The 18,286-nt window shown below is 40.4% G+C and overlaps 2 protein-coding genes across 4 annotated transcripts; one reads left to right on the top strand and one right to left on the bottom strand.

Annotated features, from left to right (window-relative positions):
* Positions 1-1,001: 1,001 nt before the first annotated feature.
* Positions 1,002-8,984, bottom strand: DTX3L (deltex E3 ubiquitin ligase 3L). Of its 2 annotated transcripts, XM_053983038.1 has the most exons (6): positions 8,693-8,984; positions 7,986-8,209; positions 4,103-5,635; positions 3,209-3,426; positions 2,247-2,326; positions 1,802-1,938 (listed from the first exon to the last, which is right to left on the bottom strand). In XM_053983038.1, the coding sequence occupies exons 1-5, from the start codon at positions 8,982-8,984 to the stop codon at positions 2,263-2,265; spliced, it is 2,331 nt and encodes a 776-aa protein (XP_053839013.1). In that variant the 3' UTR covers positions 1,802-1,938; positions 2,247-2,262. The 2 variants fall into 2 exon arrangements, with proteins under 2 accessions (XP_053839012.1, XP_053839013.1); XM_053983037.1 differs by lacking the exon at positions 2,247-2,326 and having other exon boundaries at positions 1,002-1,938.
* PARP9 (poly(ADP-ribose) polymerase family member 9) lies at positions 8,906-18,253 on the top strand. 2 transcript variants are annotated; one of them, XM_053983035.1, is made up of 10 exons: positions 8,906-8,997; positions 9,372-9,411; positions 10,142-10,977; positions 12,292-12,516; positions 12,597-12,809; positions 13,559-13,619; positions 14,059-14,433; positions 15,205-15,353; positions 16,047-16,212; positions 17,388-18,253. In XM_053983035.1, the coding sequence occupies exons 1-10, from the start codon at positions 8,983-8,985 to the stop codon at positions 17,723-17,725; spliced, it is 2,418 nt and encodes an 805-aa protein (XP_053839010.1). In that variant the 5' UTR covers positions 8,906-8,982; the 3' UTR covers positions 17,726-18,253. The 2 variants fall into 2 exon arrangements, with proteins under 2 accessions (XP_053839010.1, XP_053839011.1); XM_053983036.1 differs by lacking the exon at positions 8,906-8,997 and having other exon boundaries at positions 9,117-9,681.
* The last annotated feature ends 33 nt before the right edge of the window (positions 18,254-18,286 follow it).

Genomic DNA, 18,286 nt, shown 5'->3' on the forward strand with positions numbered 1-18,286 from the left:
ACAGGGACAGAAAGTGAAATGAGAGACCAAAAGTAGCTGAGATTTCATGATTTGATCCTCGCATCTGTCTTGGTCTGGGATAGACTTAATTTTCTTCTTAGTAGCTGTTATGGACCTGTGTTGTGGATGTAGTATGAGAACAATATTGACAACACACTCACAGTTTAGTTGTTGTTAAGGTGTTTACCCCAAGGGCTTTTCAGTTTCCCACACTCTGCGAGCAAGCAGATGCACAGGAAGCTGGGAAGGAGCATGGCCAGGACAGGTGACCCAAAGTGGCCAAAAGGATATTCCATACCATGAGCATCGTGCTCAGTACAGAAACTGGGGGCAGTCAGCTGAGGGGCACAATTGCTACTCAGTGACTGGCTGGGCATCGGCCAGCGGCTGGCTAACAACCATACTGTGCATCACTTGTTTCTTGTGGGTGTGATCCTCCTGTCTCTCCCATTCTTATTACAATTATTAATAATAGTATGCTTCATTGTGTTTTGATTAATAAATTGTTCTTATTTCAATGCACAGGGCTTACTTTTCCAATTCTCTGCCACAGGGGTTGGGGGGTGAGCGAGTGACTGTGTGGTACATAGCTGCTGACTGGGGTTGAAGCACAGCAGAAAAGCTCAGTCACTTACAAACAACTGGAGTGTTGCTATCTTACTGCACGGAAAAGGGAGGGGGGACATGGAATAATGCAAAGTATTTAAAGAAATACAGTAATACAAAACCAGGGCTGGAAAACATCCCACAGGGAAACCAAACGGTGCCCACTCCTACTAAACCTGAAAGTCGAGGTGGCAAAGTTGTACTGCCAATTCACAATATGGGAATCTTAAAATTAAAAAAAAAAAAATAATACATTTTTAAAAAGGGGGTGACATGGAGTCCAAACTGCCCCAAAACATGGTGTTGCAGGGAAGCTCCTAAATATAAAAAATATATACAGCTACATGTATTGCAAAAAGAAGGAAAAACCTGTACAGAAGAAACACACATATTATTTTAATTTTTTTTTATTAGTTGTGCTCAACAGCCTTAGAGAAATGGTTCAACTTACTAAAAATTAAGTCTGTGTGACATACCACCACACAGGTAATTAGCAGGTTATTTAGGCATTGCAGAGTATCTTTATGATACAATTTAAACCTTTACTGGATGCAATTGAGAGAATACAGTTTTATAGTTGAAAAACTGATTTAGAAGTTGTATTTAAGTTTAAGCACAATGGCAGGAACCAGGAGCCCACTATTAGATATGACACTCTTACTTCCCATTTACTCCAACACAGCTCTCAGCATTCAGCACTTCTGCAGAGCTAAGCATCCATGTACCCACTTGTACATGATCCATGGCTAATTTCACATGCAAAACCCAAATCACTAAGGCCATTTCTACCATGAAAAGAAGCAAAAGTCCATAGCCTTATCACAGCTAACACTGTCATAGCTGCATACAAATCTTCAATTAGATGGGTTACATGATGCCAGCCGTGCTGACAGACATCATAATGCAAAGCTAAGAGAAGTGTTTCATCTAATAAAAGCCAGTAGTGGATCAAAAGGTTTTGCAAATTTGAAAAAGTTGTGGGGAAAAATGCATATCAGATTTGCTAGTAAAGCAAGATATACAAAGTGCAAACTCACAAGAACTGTAAATTCTGTAAAGGCTACATATAGAGGGAAGTAAATGATCTGTGAAAAGAACATACATTGTTTGATGAGAAAATATTACTTTTCTTACCTAACTGTGAAATACAAGTGATTTAAGTACGGTAGTCAAACAAAGTAACTTCCCTCAGAGCTTGAACAGTACATTAACTGCTGTATGTTTAGTCATTACACTTGAGAGTTGAGAGTTGATAGACTTCCTCATTCAATTCCTTTCGCTTTCAATTCTGATCGAACGCGCTGCAGATAAGAAGAATCCGGATAACCAAACCTAGGAGAAAGAGAGAATTCTTTGGGCTATTTCTGCAATGAAGAACTCAACAATTCTACAGAACCATCTCATCAAAATACTTTTAGAAATCTCTTTACAAATTTTATGCAGTTCTTGCCCTAGAGAGAAAACAGACCCATATTGCCAGTCACAGAAGTGACACAGACAGCATAAAGCTACAAACTTAAGGAGCTGCTACATTTTGTTGTCCATATTGACACTAAGAACTTGATTTTCAAAGTTGCCTGGGGTCTCCCTTCAAAATGATAGGGTGTTTGGGTATACGTCTTTTAAAAAGAAAATCAGACCTGAAGCATATCCAAGTCAGCATTCAAATCCGAAACATAATGGCTGGCACCTCTGGACTTGAAGTAGTACAGCACCAGAACTGCATATGAAGCAAGTGATATACAAGAGAGAGAATTTGCACAGAGGATAAAGTAAAACTGATACTTTTTGCTCTTTCAATGATCCTAGCCCAGTCAGGAGGATCTAGACACAAGCCTTTAGAGCTTGCAGGACACCACCTGCCCTTAGAGGCTGCAACAAGCTTGGAAGGACTGGTCCAAGATTCCCTCTTGTCTCCGCTGCAGGTAGCTCATACTCAGCACTGGTGATTGCTCCTTTCATTTAAGGGCAGCAAGTCCTCAAGAAATACTGGATACAGCTGTCATCTACTCAGAAAATCCTCTGACAGCTTGAATGGCCAAAGTGGGGTAACCTTTTTTATGGATGGGGCTGGCACTGTGTCCTGTGCTCTGACCCACTAAGTGCTGCACAACTCATGGCTCCTAGCATCTAAAAGGACATGACCACATCTGTACTAAAATCTCACTTCCTGCTGTTAGCTCTGTTAAGCAGAATTTCCAATCATGTTTTATAAAGTCCAAGTGCCATCTTTACTGGGATCATAATGGACCAGCACCTCCTGATGCAGAACAGCAGGTAACAGGAGAGGCACAGATCAGAGTCCAACCTTAGATGTCATCAAGAGCTTGTTGTCCTGTAGGTTCTAATCAAAGCAGTTATTAACTAAGTGCCTTACAAACTCATTGGTGAATGAGTAGTCTGAGGAGCAGTGGAACACTAAGCTCATCCTCGTTCCAACTGTCCAAACAGGGGAAGGTGATTAACATCTGTATCCATAGAGCATTCCACAATCACTCTGTTAGTGACAAAATCTGAAAGCTCTAAATGTGGAAAACATTCAAGGCAGTCCTCCTGATACATCTGAGTAACAACAGTATTGCATAAAGACAAGACTGCTTACTGGGTAGGTCCTCCCACCACGGCAGTTTTGTGGTGAATATCATTCCATGTGATAACATTTTGTTCACCAGTAGTATGTGACTGCCCCACTGTGAAAATCAATTTTTGGTTAAAGGCCCTTTTGAGGAGCTGCAGAATTTCTCGCCCTTCCTCATTGTCAGGTAAATACGCTCTTCGGTAAGCTGGCCCATAACGCTGCCCTGGGTTTGGATGGCTGCTCTGTTTTGTAAAAAAAACAAAACAAAAACACATTGTATATCATAAATCATTCAGAAGGACATAGCATGACTGATAACTGATTCAGAGTTTTTTTTCTCTTTAGATACTTTCTTTCACACAAATTTCATTCACACTTTGTTGTCATTGCTCATACATCCATTGTTATTTTTAAATATGGTTTTCCCTCTTTTTTCTCCCGAATGCATGGCGCTGCACCCGTGTCTTTTAAATTTACTCCATTCTCAGCCCTAGTCATGAATCCAAGCACATAACATAAGGAGATTTCAGACCTGGAAAGCTCTTACTAAGCCAGCCCACTATTTATATTTGTCCACTGGTGTCCACAGCAAAGAGAACACCCCAGAAATGCTCATTATACTTGCAAAACTTTGCTTATATGATATCACTGCATAGATTTCAGTTCAGTTATTCCTACTGTACAAATTAAAGACAGGTACCTCTGTCCTGGTGCATATAAAATGGAGGCTGATCATCTGACCATTTAATTCCTACTGTATTTACTTAATCACTCCCAAAAATATTGAATTAAACACTTGCAAATTTGTACCAAACAAAGAAATGTCTTCCCTGAATATGCATTAAAGTAATGGGAAAATAGTTAATTTTTTATTCAATATTGGTTTTGTTGTTGTAAGAAATATTTAAGTATACTTACATTTTGAATACCACCATTCATATCATACTCAATTACAATAGTGTCACAATTGGGATAACCAGGAAGAGAAAAATTGATTGTTGTAGCTGACATTGTTCCCTCTGGCTGGTTTCCTCTCAGGACTCCACAGACGGTATTACAAACTGGACAAGCTTGTTTGTAAGTCATGGCTCTGTCAATGCAAATTTTGCAAAATGCATGTTTGCACCTTTCTAGTATTTCTTTATTTTCAATTGTGTCCCTGCAAATTGGACATTCGTCATCATCTTTTTCTTCTGTCTTTGCCCGAGTCTGTCCTTCAGAAGAAATGTTATTCTTTTGCCTAACACTGGACTTCTTAGATGCTCCTGTAGCCTCTTGAGAGCTGAGGTCAGAGGACAGTGGTGCTCTAGTTCCAGTTTGTGTCCCTTCAGTGTTAAGAAGGGACTTAATGTACTCTTCAGCAGCATAAAGATGGTCTGGTAAACCCCTTATGATTAACTTATCTTCAGTCTTCTTAAGTTTTACATTAAGATCTTCAAATTTCTTAGCATTAAGTAGCATGTTTAAAGTTTTCTTCTGATCTTCTGAAAGCTTCATGCTGATGATTTTTTCTCTTAACATTGCACAGGCACTCTGAAATTCACTGATGAAACTTTCAGTAGCATGTGATGACATATCAAAAGTTTTGGATTTAGGCCTAAATATTATGACCTTCTGGCCATATGGATTCTCTTTTATTTCTACCAGTGTATCAAATTTGCCATTTATGTTTTCAATTTCTTTGCTTAGTATGGTTTCCAACAATTTAAACACAGAAGCATCAACTTCAACTCCATTCCTGTATTTGTACCATTCAGATGATATTTTCATATTCTTTTCAGCTTGGCTGTTCTCACCTTCCTCTGCTAGAAATTTTTGGGCGGCTAAAATCTCACTCCCTGGACCACGGAGTAGCAACTGATTCCCTTCCTCTTTAGCAAGAAGATTTTTAAACCTTTCATTCAATTTCATTATTGTCTCTTCTAATGTGTAACTGTTTTTCATGGGAACTATATCCTCTGTCAGATTTTCTGTAGCTTTCTGAAAAGATCTGATAAAAGAATCACTAGCTGCTTGTAACAATGCAGGATTTTTATCAGAAGATATGCATATTAATGTGTTATCCTCCTCATGACCTTTAATTCTTATACGCGCTCCAAACCTTTTGTGTAGTTCTTTGATTTCTTCTTTGCGGGTATGACTAAAATATTCATAGAGAGTTGTCACAACTGAAAACTCAACCATTTCTTCAGTATTCAGGCCATTTTCATCTTTCAAACCATTCTTACATTCAGATTGTGAAAAATCATGGTTTGGGTCTTTGCTTGCAAGGATATCTTCAAAGTAGTGATAAGCTTTTTCAATATCTGTAAAATTTCCTGTCAATTTCTCAGAGCCATCCACGCCAGGGTTTCCTTCTCTCTTTAAGTTTGGACACATAATGGTAATTTTCTCCCTTTGGTCTTCAGTGAACATACTGCTATTCAAAGTAGCAGATACTGTAAGAAATATCTAAAGAAAAGACAAGAATACATCAACACGATTTTTCTCTAAGGTTCTCTGCTTGCTACTTCTGTATTTTCAGCAAGGAGAAGCTCTGTCCATCCCAGTAGTGCCAGATTACTACACATAAGTTTGCACACAGTATTTCTTTTATGTCACATACACTAACAGTACAAACAGGTGAGTAACACAATCTACTTCTAAGTCAGCAGCAAAAATGAAATGCCTTAATGTCACCACCATTGCAGGAGAAAAGACAGTAACTCTGCTACTTAGGCTGAGACTGTGACCAGCACTCTCTGCTCCCAACCTCTCACAACAGAGATAGCTAAAGAGAACTAAAGGCAGGCAACCTCTTGGCTGAGCTCATTGTGTTAGGCCCTTTTCCTATCATTACCAGGCCCTAGAAGTCCTGCACACCAAGCAAACAGACAAAGCAAACAGACAAAGCAAACAGATTTTTTTCTTTCCCTCCCTATCACTCTCAAGGTTTCTGGGCACCAGGCTGACTGGTGCCCTCCTTCCTGGCCTTGAAGGTCCCAGACACCCTGCCAACCAGGTGCTGCTGGCCCCATCCCAGAGCAGGCAGGTTTAATGGCACTGCCTACAAGATCAATCAGTTACACCTCCTAACTGGGAATTCAGGCCACAACTGTGGCTGGACAGTGAAACCCATAAGGACCCCTTGGTGGCCAGGAAGATCTCCACTGCCCTCTGCTTCCTTTGAGCACTGACTGGATGACCCAGATGCTTTTATGTGTTTTCAAGTCTAGATTGTGATTGTTCTATCAATACAGCAACCCAAGTATTAAGATATGACATGATTTGAGAGGGTCCAGATGACTAGAAACCATAAGCAAAGCTGTGCTATCAAACACAATACTACACTACTTACAAAACTGTCCTACACTGATTCTGCTTGTAGAAATCCTGTGGTATTCTGATCATTAACTCTATGCTTTCTAAAAAGCAAAAAGCTTTAATTGTTGATGCCTTGTGAAAGCAATGACCTAGAACAGACACTAGACAGAGTTAAAGAATAAAGTAGGTGTTTATTAGAAGGCCTCAATGGATACACCTTGGGCAGCACAAGAGCCCAGCCAGGGCTACACCCAAGATGAACCCAAAATGGTCATAAAATGGATGACCAGTCACAGGGTCTCACAATTTTGTAAGTTCTGGTCCATTTGCATATTGGAGTTAATTGTTCAATTATAGTCCATCATTGTTTATGCTCTTGGGCCTGAAATTTGGATCATTTGTCCTTGGTCCCCAGATAGAGAAAGAATTGTTTTGTCTCCCTACTCTGTGAAGAGAGCTTACTATCCCTTAATATGAAGCACAGAACTACACACTAAAGCAGTAGAGAATCTGAAAAATCTAAAAGCTAAAACCTGAGGCATCATTGTAACTACATTTTAGTGCCATTGTTATTCTGCCAAGGATCCCCAAAAGAATCTGTCTATCCCCTTAGAGCCAGGTTACACAGACACAACATGTTTTAACACGATCTATAAATTATATTTCATTGTTCTGATTAATATTAGACTTTCTAGTTTTCACTTATTATCTTTCTTTAAGAATTTCCCAGAAGTCATGCTTTAATAACTCCAAGAGTTAGGGCAGAAAACAGGATTCTAAAAAATAATAACAAACATGTTCACTTCTGTACTTCACACAGACAGAAGGATAGGGAAATTTGCAGTACAGATGCCAGGTAAACACTACGTTAGCACATGCTATACTTCAAAAGCACACCTATGTTACCAAGCAAAACATGGTTAAACCCTCTGAGCCAGATATCAGTGTCTTGGCAGAGCCACATCCACACCATGTTGCTCTATCCCATGTCCCTAAACACAGCTGATCTTTTTTGTGTAACTTTTAGTTCAAAGTGTCTGAAATCATGTTTGTGGTGCTACATCACATCACAGCAGACTTTTTTAATGCTGAAGAGATGGAGATAATTAGGGTTGCCTCAAGATGCAAACCATGTTGAAAGAGCAGGTGGAAAGGTGGAAGAATAGATGAAGGGTGTAGGTGGAAAGGATCGAAATCTCATACAATTCTTCTACCTTTTGGGAGCAGCCCTTGGTGCATACTACCCCCTGAAACCTGCCAGAGTGCTGCTTTGGGGAATAGTGGTTGGCACCTGTCAGAGTCAGGCTGGAAAACAAGCTGCCTGTAAAAATGTGTAGACTGACCTCTGGTCTGGCAGTCAAATGTCACTCCTGGCCCCCATTTCATTGACTAAGATCACATAACCTACATTTTTTTGGCACGAAGTACTGAAGTGCAACATAAAGAAATCATGGAACTACATGCAGGGCAGGTTATGACATTGCTCTTCGTGATGTACCTTTTTGGTAAGGTCTTCCTTTGCTGTGGCCCCATAGCCACCGTTGTCCCACCGCTCCTGCTGGGGCAGGGAAGGGCTGGCAGCGACCTTGCTGTAACTGGCAGAGGCCTGTGCTGTAACCCGGCTCTTACCCGGGTCCCCTTCTCCCGACAGGATGACTATGTCCAGGCATTTTGCACCGAGTTCCAAGGTGTGATTTGTGCGGGATTCCACACTCTTCCTATCTGTGGTAATTTCAGAATCACAGAATTGTTATGGCTGGAAGGATCGTCCGGAGATCATCCCACCCGATCCCAGGGCCAGGGCAGGGCCATCTAGAATGTCTCCAGAGACGGAGACTCCACGACCCTCCTGGGTAGCCTGTTCCATTGCTCTGCCACCCTCGATGTAAAGAAATTCTTCCTTATGTTAAGGTGAAATTTCTTCTGTTTTAGTTAATGCCCTCTGCTCTTTGTCCTGTTGCTGGCTACCACCGAGAAGTCTGGCACGCCTTTGAGATATTTTTACGCATTACTGAGATCCCCTTTGAATTTGGACAAAGGCAGACAAGACTGATAAAGTTACGTGCAAACGTGATAGCTACCAGGGGGCCCTACAGCCGCCCTGCCCAGAGACTCAAAGCCGTGCCTCGGCGGCCATCTCCAGTCCCCTCACAGCCGCCCCCCACCCCCGTCCCGCCAGGCCGAGCCGCAGCGCACGGCCCGTACCTTGTTCCTTAAAGAAGTCCACCCAGTAGGTGCCGGGCTTGGGGCCCGCGCGCACGTTGCACTCGCCGCCCCCCGACCGCTTTCCCGACTGGAAATATGCCTGGAGCTTGAGGATCGCCTTGTCGTCGGCGGTGGGCACGGGGCTGACCCGCACCAGCAGCGGCGCGGCCGCCATAATCCCGCCCCGCCACTCGCTTTCGCTTTCGCTTCCCGCTCCGCCGCTCGCTTTCGCTTTCGCTTCCCGCTCCGCCCGCGGCTCCGAGCGCTGAGGATCCGCCCTGAGCCGTCTCATGGGGGTCGTCCAGGTAGAGGAGCGGGCAGGGGAGACACGGGCCCGGGCGGTGGCTGCCTCAGGGGTCGGGCTGCGGCGGGAACTCCCGGCGGCGTTGAGGGGAACGGAACAGTCCCGTCCTCTGGCCTGGCGCTCGGGAATGACTCTTCCCGGCCTCTCACTCCTGCGAGTCGGAGCCGGAGGAAGCTGAGGGTAACTTCACCCACAGAGCTCCCGCAGCTCCGAGCAGCATTTTAAAAACTAGGAAACTTCGTACAGATGCTTGAAAAGCTGCTGCTGCCGGTTTGATTTGCATCAGAACCTCTCCTGAAGGAAGACAGCTCACGTACTTTGTTGCTTGTAACATTTACTTTCTCTTTTCCTTTTTTTCTTTTTTTATTACAATAGAGTTACGTTGCAGATTTCTTCAGAGGGAAGCCCGCTTTAGGTAAGCCTCTCATTTAGCCATCTGCGAAGTGTGTAGTTGTATATACGTTGAAAACTGACAGCTACAGCCAGCAAACCGGAAAACAAAAGCCAAAAGCAACCCGAAATTCATAATTAATGTGAACTAGACACGGTTGTGAATCAACATTATTATTAATTACTTCAACAGGACTTGCTTGCATTTCTCTCTTAGAAGCAAGAACTCAGAAGTGTTTTGATGAGTCGGCATGTATACTTTATAAGTGCAAAACGTCAGACTTTTTATAAGCAGGTAGTATACCACGGAGGAAAGTTTGACTAAACTCACACAAATTGATTTAAACTAATTAACATAACTGCTGTAGTACAGTATTGCTGACATCTGCCATGAGGGGGCTGTATAGCCATAGTGTTAATGTAAAAACTGTTCCTTTAAAAAAGTGGTTTAAAAACCTTTCTGAGTTCATAACGAAGTTCCATACAAAGAAAGAACTTGCTTGTGGGCTTTAAGTGCAGACCAAATGAGACTCACAGAATTGGAACTCAGTATAGGATCTCTGTGGCACAGTTAAATGAACCTCCTTGGGTTTTCTAAACCTCTGAAAAGGGGAGAGAAAAGATTAGAGTGTGTAAAAAAATGTTGTTTAGCAATGACAGTAGGATAAAATTGAGAGCTATAAACCACATTTCTAGATAAAAATAAATGTTTTGATAGTAATACCTTCTATTTCACTTTATATTCTGTATTCTAGGGTCAAGCATCGTAATGGATGAGGTCAATTTGATGATCCCTATCAGTAAAGATGCCTATGAAGCTCTTAAGAGAAGAGAAAACTGTCTAAATAGTCTCGTTTCCAAAAAGTTTGCTTGTAGGTTGGCCTTCAGAAAAGCAACAACAAGCACTGTTGAAGTATACAGAAAAAAAATGAAGTCGGGCATTGACATTTGTGTTTATAAGGATGATCTCACAAGACACAAGGTCGATGCTGTAGTGAATGCAGCCAATGAGTATCTTGAACATGGAGCAGGTCTTGCTCTTGCCCTTGTAAAAGCTGGAGGGCCAGAAATAAAAGAGGAAAGCAAACTTTATGTTCAAAGGTGTGGAAAAGTCAAAGTTGGTGATATAGCAGTGACAGGTGGAGGGAAGCTTCCTTGTAAGGAAATTATTCATGCAGTTGGTCCAAAGTGGTATGCTTCTGAAAAGGAAAGATGTTGTTACCTTCTTCAGGAAGCTATTTTGAATGTTCTGTGTTACGTTAGTGCTTCAGGAAAGGCTTTAAAGTCTGTGGCTATCCCAGCAGTGAGTTCAGGTATCTATGCCTTCCCAGTTGATTTGTGTTCTCAAGTGATTGTAATGGCTGTAAAGGAATTTGTTGAGGCAAGTCCACCAAGCTGTCTCAGGGAAATCCGCCTGGTGAACATTGATGAGTCTACAGTGGCAGAAATAAAGAAGGCCTGTGAAAAGTTTCTGGGTGATAGCAATTCACTTGAAGACACTGTGCCACCTTCACCAAGCCAGGCTCCACCTCACCTCAAACTTGAAAACATTCGCTTGCGCATCATAAAACAAGACCCTGCAAATCTGAAGGTAAGTCTGTCCTGTAATTTGTGGAACATGGTGTTGCCTCCGAGTCTTCGCAGGATTTGGAGCCCAAGAGTTCAGAACACATTTTGTATCAGTCCACTAAATGGTTTTCTTCTCAGTTTGATGAGAATTTACATGTGGTAATTAAATCATAGTAGCAAGGAGTTGGTTTTTGTCCAAATGGGTATTGAACTTTAGAATGTTTTTATTTTGTTCTTGTATACAGGCTGTTATAATAGGAAGCAGCTAAAGGTTGAATGATTTAATAATACATCTCTATGTTAAGGTTTATCTTCTTATTATGTAGGAATTCACATTGTATCATGCACTCCATAGAAGTATTCTCATTTTCTGCCTTGCTTTTTTTCCTATAATTTATGTTCTCATAATTCCATTACTGGAATTATTCAGCAAACACTGAAAAGCAGAAAATAACTTACACAAATGATGTGCACCTTACATTTAAATAGAGCATTACTTAAATTGATTAACTTTTTAGCTAGAAAATCTGATGCAAAATAGATGACCTCAGTCATAGGAATTCAACAGAGCTCTTAGACTGCAAGGTACATCACAAGAATGGCATTTACTTCTAGCAAATACTATATCTTAAAAAAAAACTACATTTTTATTTTAAAGAAGCTTCATAATTGAAAAGGAAGTTTGGTTTTTTTGGTGTAAGAACAAAGGATTGCAAAGTTGACCTTGCAGAGAATTTTATTAACCATTTCTACAGCACTGAAAGATGCACATGTCCTGAAGACTCTGAGCAAGACATGTTCTTGTGTCTTTAGATAATATTCAACAATTAAGGTTAGAACAATTACTGCTGTTGTCAGCATTTTGTAAACAAGTTTTTTGCATTTTCCATATTTGAAATACATGGCACCTACTATGGGAATCTGCTTTTTCCACTGGGAAAAATGATAGCTTTGCAGTTCCCTTATGTGTACTGACACTGCTATTTTGGTGATGTGTCCTTGCTACCCTAAGGCTGGGATGACAGCCACATCCGTAGTTCTCTCCTGCTGATAATTGGCACGTGGGTCACTTAGATAGTGAGAGTAATAATTCTGTTCAGTGCACTCTTTGTGCACACTGTTGGTTGCTGAACTGCCACTGCAAAGTGCAGACTTGGGTGTATTCCAGTGCTGTAGTAGTAAGTAGTAGGAAAATTCAAGCAGGTGATCTGTGGCAGTCAGGGCTCTGTACAGGAATTGTGCTTAGAAAGAATTACAGGAATTGTGCTCTCTATAATAGCAAAGCTTGCAAATAGTCAGTTTGAAGTACATGGAAATTTGCACTCTTTCCTTGCAGAATACAGCTATTGTTAACCTCCTGAATGCAGAGGGTGAGCCCTCCTCTCAGACTTCAAAACGACTGCTGGAAAAAGAGGGTCCAGCGTTTCGGAAGGAACTTCACCGTCATCTTAAACATCCAACACGTTTTAAGGAGCCCATTGTAATCAAAAGGCGTGAGCTGCCCTCTACATTTGTACTGCACATGGTATTGCAATACCAGCATCCGGTGTTACAGCTTCAGGTGACTATCATTTACTTTGGATCTTAATGGATTTTCATGTTGGATGGTGTGAGGACTGAAAGATTTTGTTTTGCCTGCAGGAATTGAAGGATGCAGTGAAAAGATGCCTGGATCACTTTCAGGACCACTCATCTCCCTCAGTTTCTTTTCCAATAAATTGCTCACCAAAGCTGCCTGTTGACATAGTGGCAGAGACCATGATTGAAGCAGTTTTAAATTTTGCTAGGGCACATCCTACGAAGAAGAGAGAAGTGCAGTTTGTCATTTGCCCAGATGACCATGCTGCCCATGAGGTAACCAATTCATTGTTAACTACCCATAAGGAAGACAGAAAACTCTAAAAGTATTTCCATAGATGACTAAAAATTATGATAGTCTGTTCTGTACTAACAACAATTGTGAGCAGCAGGTCCTTTTGTGAAACTATTACTCTCATTAACAGATACTCAGTCTTTGCAAATACTTATTTTCTCTTCACTAAGCTAGAAGTCTTCAGCCTGTAGTCTCATAAAAAGGGGAGAGAACTTTAAAATTCTCATGTCTGTCAGTGAATGTATAAGAAAGGGTCTACTCTTAACTCATTATTTCCTCCTCAGGAAATACTTACAGTCAGTTTTGATTTTCTGTATAGACCTCCTAAGGCAAAACACTATCAACATATATGAGCTAACATAATAGAAGGATTTCAAGTAGACAGGCAGGAGAATAGTCTGGATTTTAAAACTGAGTAAGGATGCATCAGCATTAAACTTCAAGTAATGAACATCTTTATCTTATGTGATAGCATGAGATAGGCCACAGCCACAAGGAGTTGGTAAAGGTGCCATTCAATGTGTTGGGTGTATTACCTTAGGAGATGCAGAAGAACAGGAATGCATTTGATATTGTCAGGAATAACATTTTGGGAAAAGCTGACAAATGCCAGTGTTAACAATTTCAGAATAGGGGTAGGGGTGTAAACTGCTTGTCTAACACTTTTGAAGATACTAATTGCATATTTGATAAGAGATTGCAAACTGCTCCCAAACTTTTATCTTTCAAGGTTGTCCTGAGAAAATTTTATTCAGCAAAATACAAACTGGAAAACAGAAGTGATCCTTTGAGTAAGTAATGAACAAAAGAGGCATTTCCAGTAAATGAGTACTCCAATTTGATAATCTGTAATCACATTCCTTTAGAATAGGGAACTTAGTATTTACATATGTGTCTTGGGGAGAGGAGGAAGCAAAAACTCATGAGCACTTTGTATTTTTACATTTATAGGAGTGGAACTGCGCAGTCCCTTTTAAGACTTAAAACCCATTGTCATTGCCTAACTTGTTGGAAGTAATTTAGTGAAAGGCAGATAAATTCTCCATATGTGTGTGTGTGTCCTGGAAACATTACCTCCTTGTAGCTAATCTCTTTTTTGAGCATACCAGAAGAGTAGTGTGTTTCTTGCACTTTACAGCTGGGATTACAAATAGGAATTTGTGTCAGCCCTTGAAAGCTCCTCACTCTTCCAATGCACTTGTATTAAAAAATATACCTATTATCTTCCAGGTACAGAGTCAGGCAGTCAAACTGCAAAAGAGATTGCAAGCAGTGAATCCGTGATTGAACTTAGAGGGTGCACACCCACAGCATTGGGAGCAGCAGAATCGTGGCTCCAAAATGTAATGAAAATTCAGGAAGGTTACCATGCTGTTATTGAAAACAACTACATCTTTTGCCTTGGTAAAAAGGAGTTTGCAGAACTCTCTCGAGACCAGCCTTCTAGTGTCTATGTGTCAGAAGAAGTGAGAGATGGACGAGCAAAACTGGAGCTTCAGGGCCCTCCTAATGTTTTGATTGATGCAGTGCTCACAATTGAAGAATTACTGCTTCGTGTGCAAGAGAAGACTATTGCTGAACAAGAGAAACTGCTCTACTCAATGTGTATGTAATGTAAATAGTGCCTAAACAAGGTTAAGTATGAAGCAATGTCTATCTCTGTATTGCTGAGAGTGGACAGACGTACATTCAGTTCACACACGCATACTGAGTGTTGCTTTAATTACTGATATCCCTGTACTTTCACCATGTGAACCCCTGGAAGACCATTTGTTAGCTGTGGTCACTCACTTGGCAGTATTCCCAGTAGGGCACAGTTTATGCAGGGGCTGCCCATGATGTATATCCAGCTGTGGTGGAGCTCCATCCAGAATACCTTCACTTTAAAGCCTGGCCACTGGAGATTTACAAAATTTGCACTTAATTAACACACGCCTTTGCTGAGCTCTTGCTGGCTACAGCTGGACCACTGTTGCAGGGCTCAGCAGTAGACCTGTTCTGCAGAGCTGTCATGAACAAGTGATACAACTAATGTTATTACAGAAAGCTATTGAGTGATCAATTTTAATTCATGCTTTTGATAGTCATTTAATATCAATACCTTTATATGAAAGCTCAGCTGTGAGGGGGTATCACAGAGATCATAAATTGCTTTTCTTTAGTTTTTTCTCTCCTGGTTTCTTTATAATAAATGCAAAAAAATAGAATACATTTATATATATATTCTAGTCTCTCTCAATATTAGCCTCTGACATTACTTCAGAGAACACTTAACACTCTTTGTTCTTAACTAAACCACCAGCTAAAGGAGTGGATCTGCCTCCCTTGCCTTTGCCTCAGACATTATGAAAATTTTACTCCCTTATTCATATCCAGGCCAAGCAGAAGCAGCCCAGCTTTCAGAAGGAGACTTTCACATGACAAGTACCGCTGACTACTTCCAGATTTCACCAGTAGAATGCTACCTCCAGGAGTTTAAAGACAGAGAGAAAGAGTTTGAAAAAGCTGGACTTCGTGTTCTCAGGGTAAAGAGGATATTCATGGAGAAACTGAGTATCAGCTCACATATTTGAACTAACATATTTAATGTAAGCGTAAAAAATTCAGATTAACTATTTCAATGCATTGCTTTTAAAAATTAAGATAAATCAACCTCATCCAGTCTTTAATCCAAATGAAAAGTATTTTAAACTTCACGCAAATAATCAAAAAGTGATTAAATTCTGAGAAGTCTTTTTAATTGTATTGTGTGTTCTCCCTCATATTTCAAATATCCCTTTATAGGACTCTAGAGAAATATGAGATTGGTAGGGTAAATTAAGTACGGTATTCGAGGACACTAATTCAGTGTCTATTTTCTTTTTGTGAGCTTGACACTAAAAATTTGCCAGAGTTCTGATGTGATTATGTGTTAAAGCTGGAATCATACTTCGGTATCAATGCTTTGCTGAATAGGAGGTGCACTCAATCTCTTCAGCAACTCAAGTATTGGAAGTCAGTATACCAGGAAGTATTCCCAGTGATTTCAATGGGAGGCATGGGATAGTGGTATGATTATTTTCTTTGGATCAGCTTCAGATACTTTGTCCATTATGTGGTCAGTGCATATAAGCTAAAGCAAAGGTTCTTCCATTGAAGAACATAGCCTGAATGAAAGCACTTATGAATTTCATAATTGGTCTCCATCTGCTTATGCTAAGCTGTTACTTATGTTACAGATTGAAAAGATACATAATCCACTTCTATCTGCTGCATTCAAACAAATGAAAAAAAAAGTAGATGGTAGCTCCAAAACAACTCACAAGTTGTACCAGGATGTTCCTGCTGAGTTCTGTTGCTCAGTTTGCCAAACTGGATTTCACAGGATGTATTCTCCACCAAAAGGTAATAACTTGCTTTGGCATCTTTAATCAAAATGAAGTGACTGACTACTAAACTCAAGTTAAAATTAGAAAAAATGGCATTCCTAAACAAGAACTGTTTTTACTTGTATTTAGATTGGTATGAGTTCACTTTATTATATACAGTAAGGTTTCCCTTCCTGATACTGTAGAGCCACTGTTTCTGTCCAAACACTGGACAGAATTATTAGTATACATGTAATTCCATGTCCAAGTTTTATTTTGTTGCATCACTGTAAAGAAAGTTAGTGTCCTTATGTAGCTGCTGCAAACATACATTCAGCAGCTTGGTGCTCTAAAACATGTTCAAGGGCATCACAGAACACTGAGGCTGGAAGGGGCTTCTGAGGGTCATGCAGCCCAGGCCCCTGCTCAGATCAGGTGTGGTCAGAGAGAGCAGATAATCTCATTGCTTAGGCTGCCATTTGGAGTAAAGTGCACTTGGAGGAAAGTTGTGAATCCATGAAATATTGTAGTAGACAGATGCTTTCAGATAGGGAAAGAATAAGCATTTACTGCTTCATCCAGCAGTAAGTGAAGTATGTGATATTTTGCATGTCAATTGCAGAATGGGATTTCAAGCAACAAACTGTTAAAAAAGTGGAGATTTGTGTTTCTTTGTCTATGCAATGTACATGGCACATTTCCACACTTTAAAAGCAGTAAGATGTTGGTCTAATTTCTTTGCACTTTTCCATTTGATACTGTAACAGCACTTCATGTGACATTTTTCATATAAATCTCAAAGCTATTTTGTAGTTTGCATTATCAAGATCTTGCTGCCTTTGTTGTTTATCAGAATCCCTCATACATGATGACTGAAGTGTGAGTCATATATTTATTTTATATCAATCCTTTAGACCTTGATGATTCAATCACTGGATTAAGAGAGAAATCTGAATAGTTATCACTGACTCCAGTGTTAACTCCAGCAGTTAACTGGAATGGCCATCAGCTGTCATTGCTCATGGTTTCAGTGGGAGGTCAGTGCAAGCATCAGAGCCACTCCACAAAAATTAACTTCCAAAAGGATGGCACACATTGAGCAGTCACATCACTTGTAACCCAGAATGAAGCAGCAGTCTCTTGGAACTACCACCCTGAAAGAACCAACTGCTAAATGCTTTCTCTTCTGAAATTTTTTCTTTCTCTTTCCAGAACAAAAATATGGAGCTGGCATCTACTTTACAAAGAACCTGAGCTACCTGACTAAGGGTAAAGCTACACAGGAAATGGATTCTAAAATGTACGTGTTTGAGGCTGATGTAGTAACTGGCTTATGCACTACAGGCCAGCCATCTTGTATTATGCCACCAGCACTGGACAGGAATGCCTTTACATTATATGACAGTTTAGTAGATAGTTTGTACAATCCTGAGATCTTTGTCATTTTCAATGGTTTTGCAGCCCTTCCACAGTATTTGCTGACCTGTTCCCCAGTGATTGAGAGGTACGTAGCTCCTGGAGGAAACAAGCAGGATCCTCAGTGGGAATAAAACAGAACTGTAGCTATGGTGAAGACCCTCTGAGAACAAAGTCTAGTGCTTAGATTTAAGAGGATGCTCTGCTTAGTAGTGTGCTATGGTCAGAGTGCTTCCTGAAAAGCTCTCTGAAATATTTGTGAACAAAAGAGTACAAAATACAGTGTAATGTTTAACATTAACATTTAACATACCTGGTCATTTACCTTATGCCTTAAAGTGATCTCAGCTTCTGACTATACACTTGCTGTTTGTGTAGGCTGTCATTCTTCCACTGCATTTTTTTAGTCTGACATATTGCATATATCAGGGAAACACAATAAATCTTGGTTGTGCCTTTTAAGTCTTAAGTTTTCTTTTCACTTAAGATAGGAGAATGTAGCAGATGAGAGCTGTTTTCTGCTTAGGAACATGCTATTATATACAGTTATGACAAACATAAGGCAGTACTTCATTATTTCTTACAATGGTTGCTGTACAGTTTTTATTAGTTACTTCAAGCACTGTAGATGCACATATTCAAAATAAAAAGTATTAATGTCACTATCTATTAACTTGTGTTTTTCTGTAGTCTTA

This window comes from Vidua macroura, chromosome 7 (genome assembly GCF_024509145.1).
Source record: "Vidua macroura isolate BioBank_ID:100142 chromosome 7, ASM2450914v1, whole genome shotgun sequence".
In the NCBI taxonomy this organism is placed as follows: domain Eukaryota; kingdom Metazoa; phylum Chordata; class Aves; order Passeriformes; family Viduidae; genus Vidua; species Vidua macroura.

Coding starts and splice junctions, on each gene's coding strand:
- PARP9 (XM_053983035.1), top strand. Junction 9,412..10,141: donor CAGAGGGAAGCCCGCTTTAG/GTAAGCCTCTCA, acceptor TCTGTATTCTAG/GGTCAAGCATCGTAATGGAT. Junction 12,517..12,596: donor ATCCGGTGTTACAGCTTCAG/GTGACTATCATT, acceptor TTTTGCCTGCAG/GAATTGAAGGATGCAGTGAA.
- DTX3L (XM_053983037.1), bottom strand. CDS start 8,984: ATGAGACGGCTCAGGGCGGATCCTCAGCGCTCGGAGCCGCGGGCGGAG. Junction 8,210..8,692: donor GGACTTCTTTAAGGAACAAG/GTACGGGCCGTG, acceptor AAATTACCACAG/ATAGGAAGAGTGTGGAATCC. Junction 5,636..7,985: donor AGGAAGACCTTACCAAAAAG/GTACATCACGAA, acceptor TCTTTTCTTTAG/ATATTTCTTACAGTATCTGC.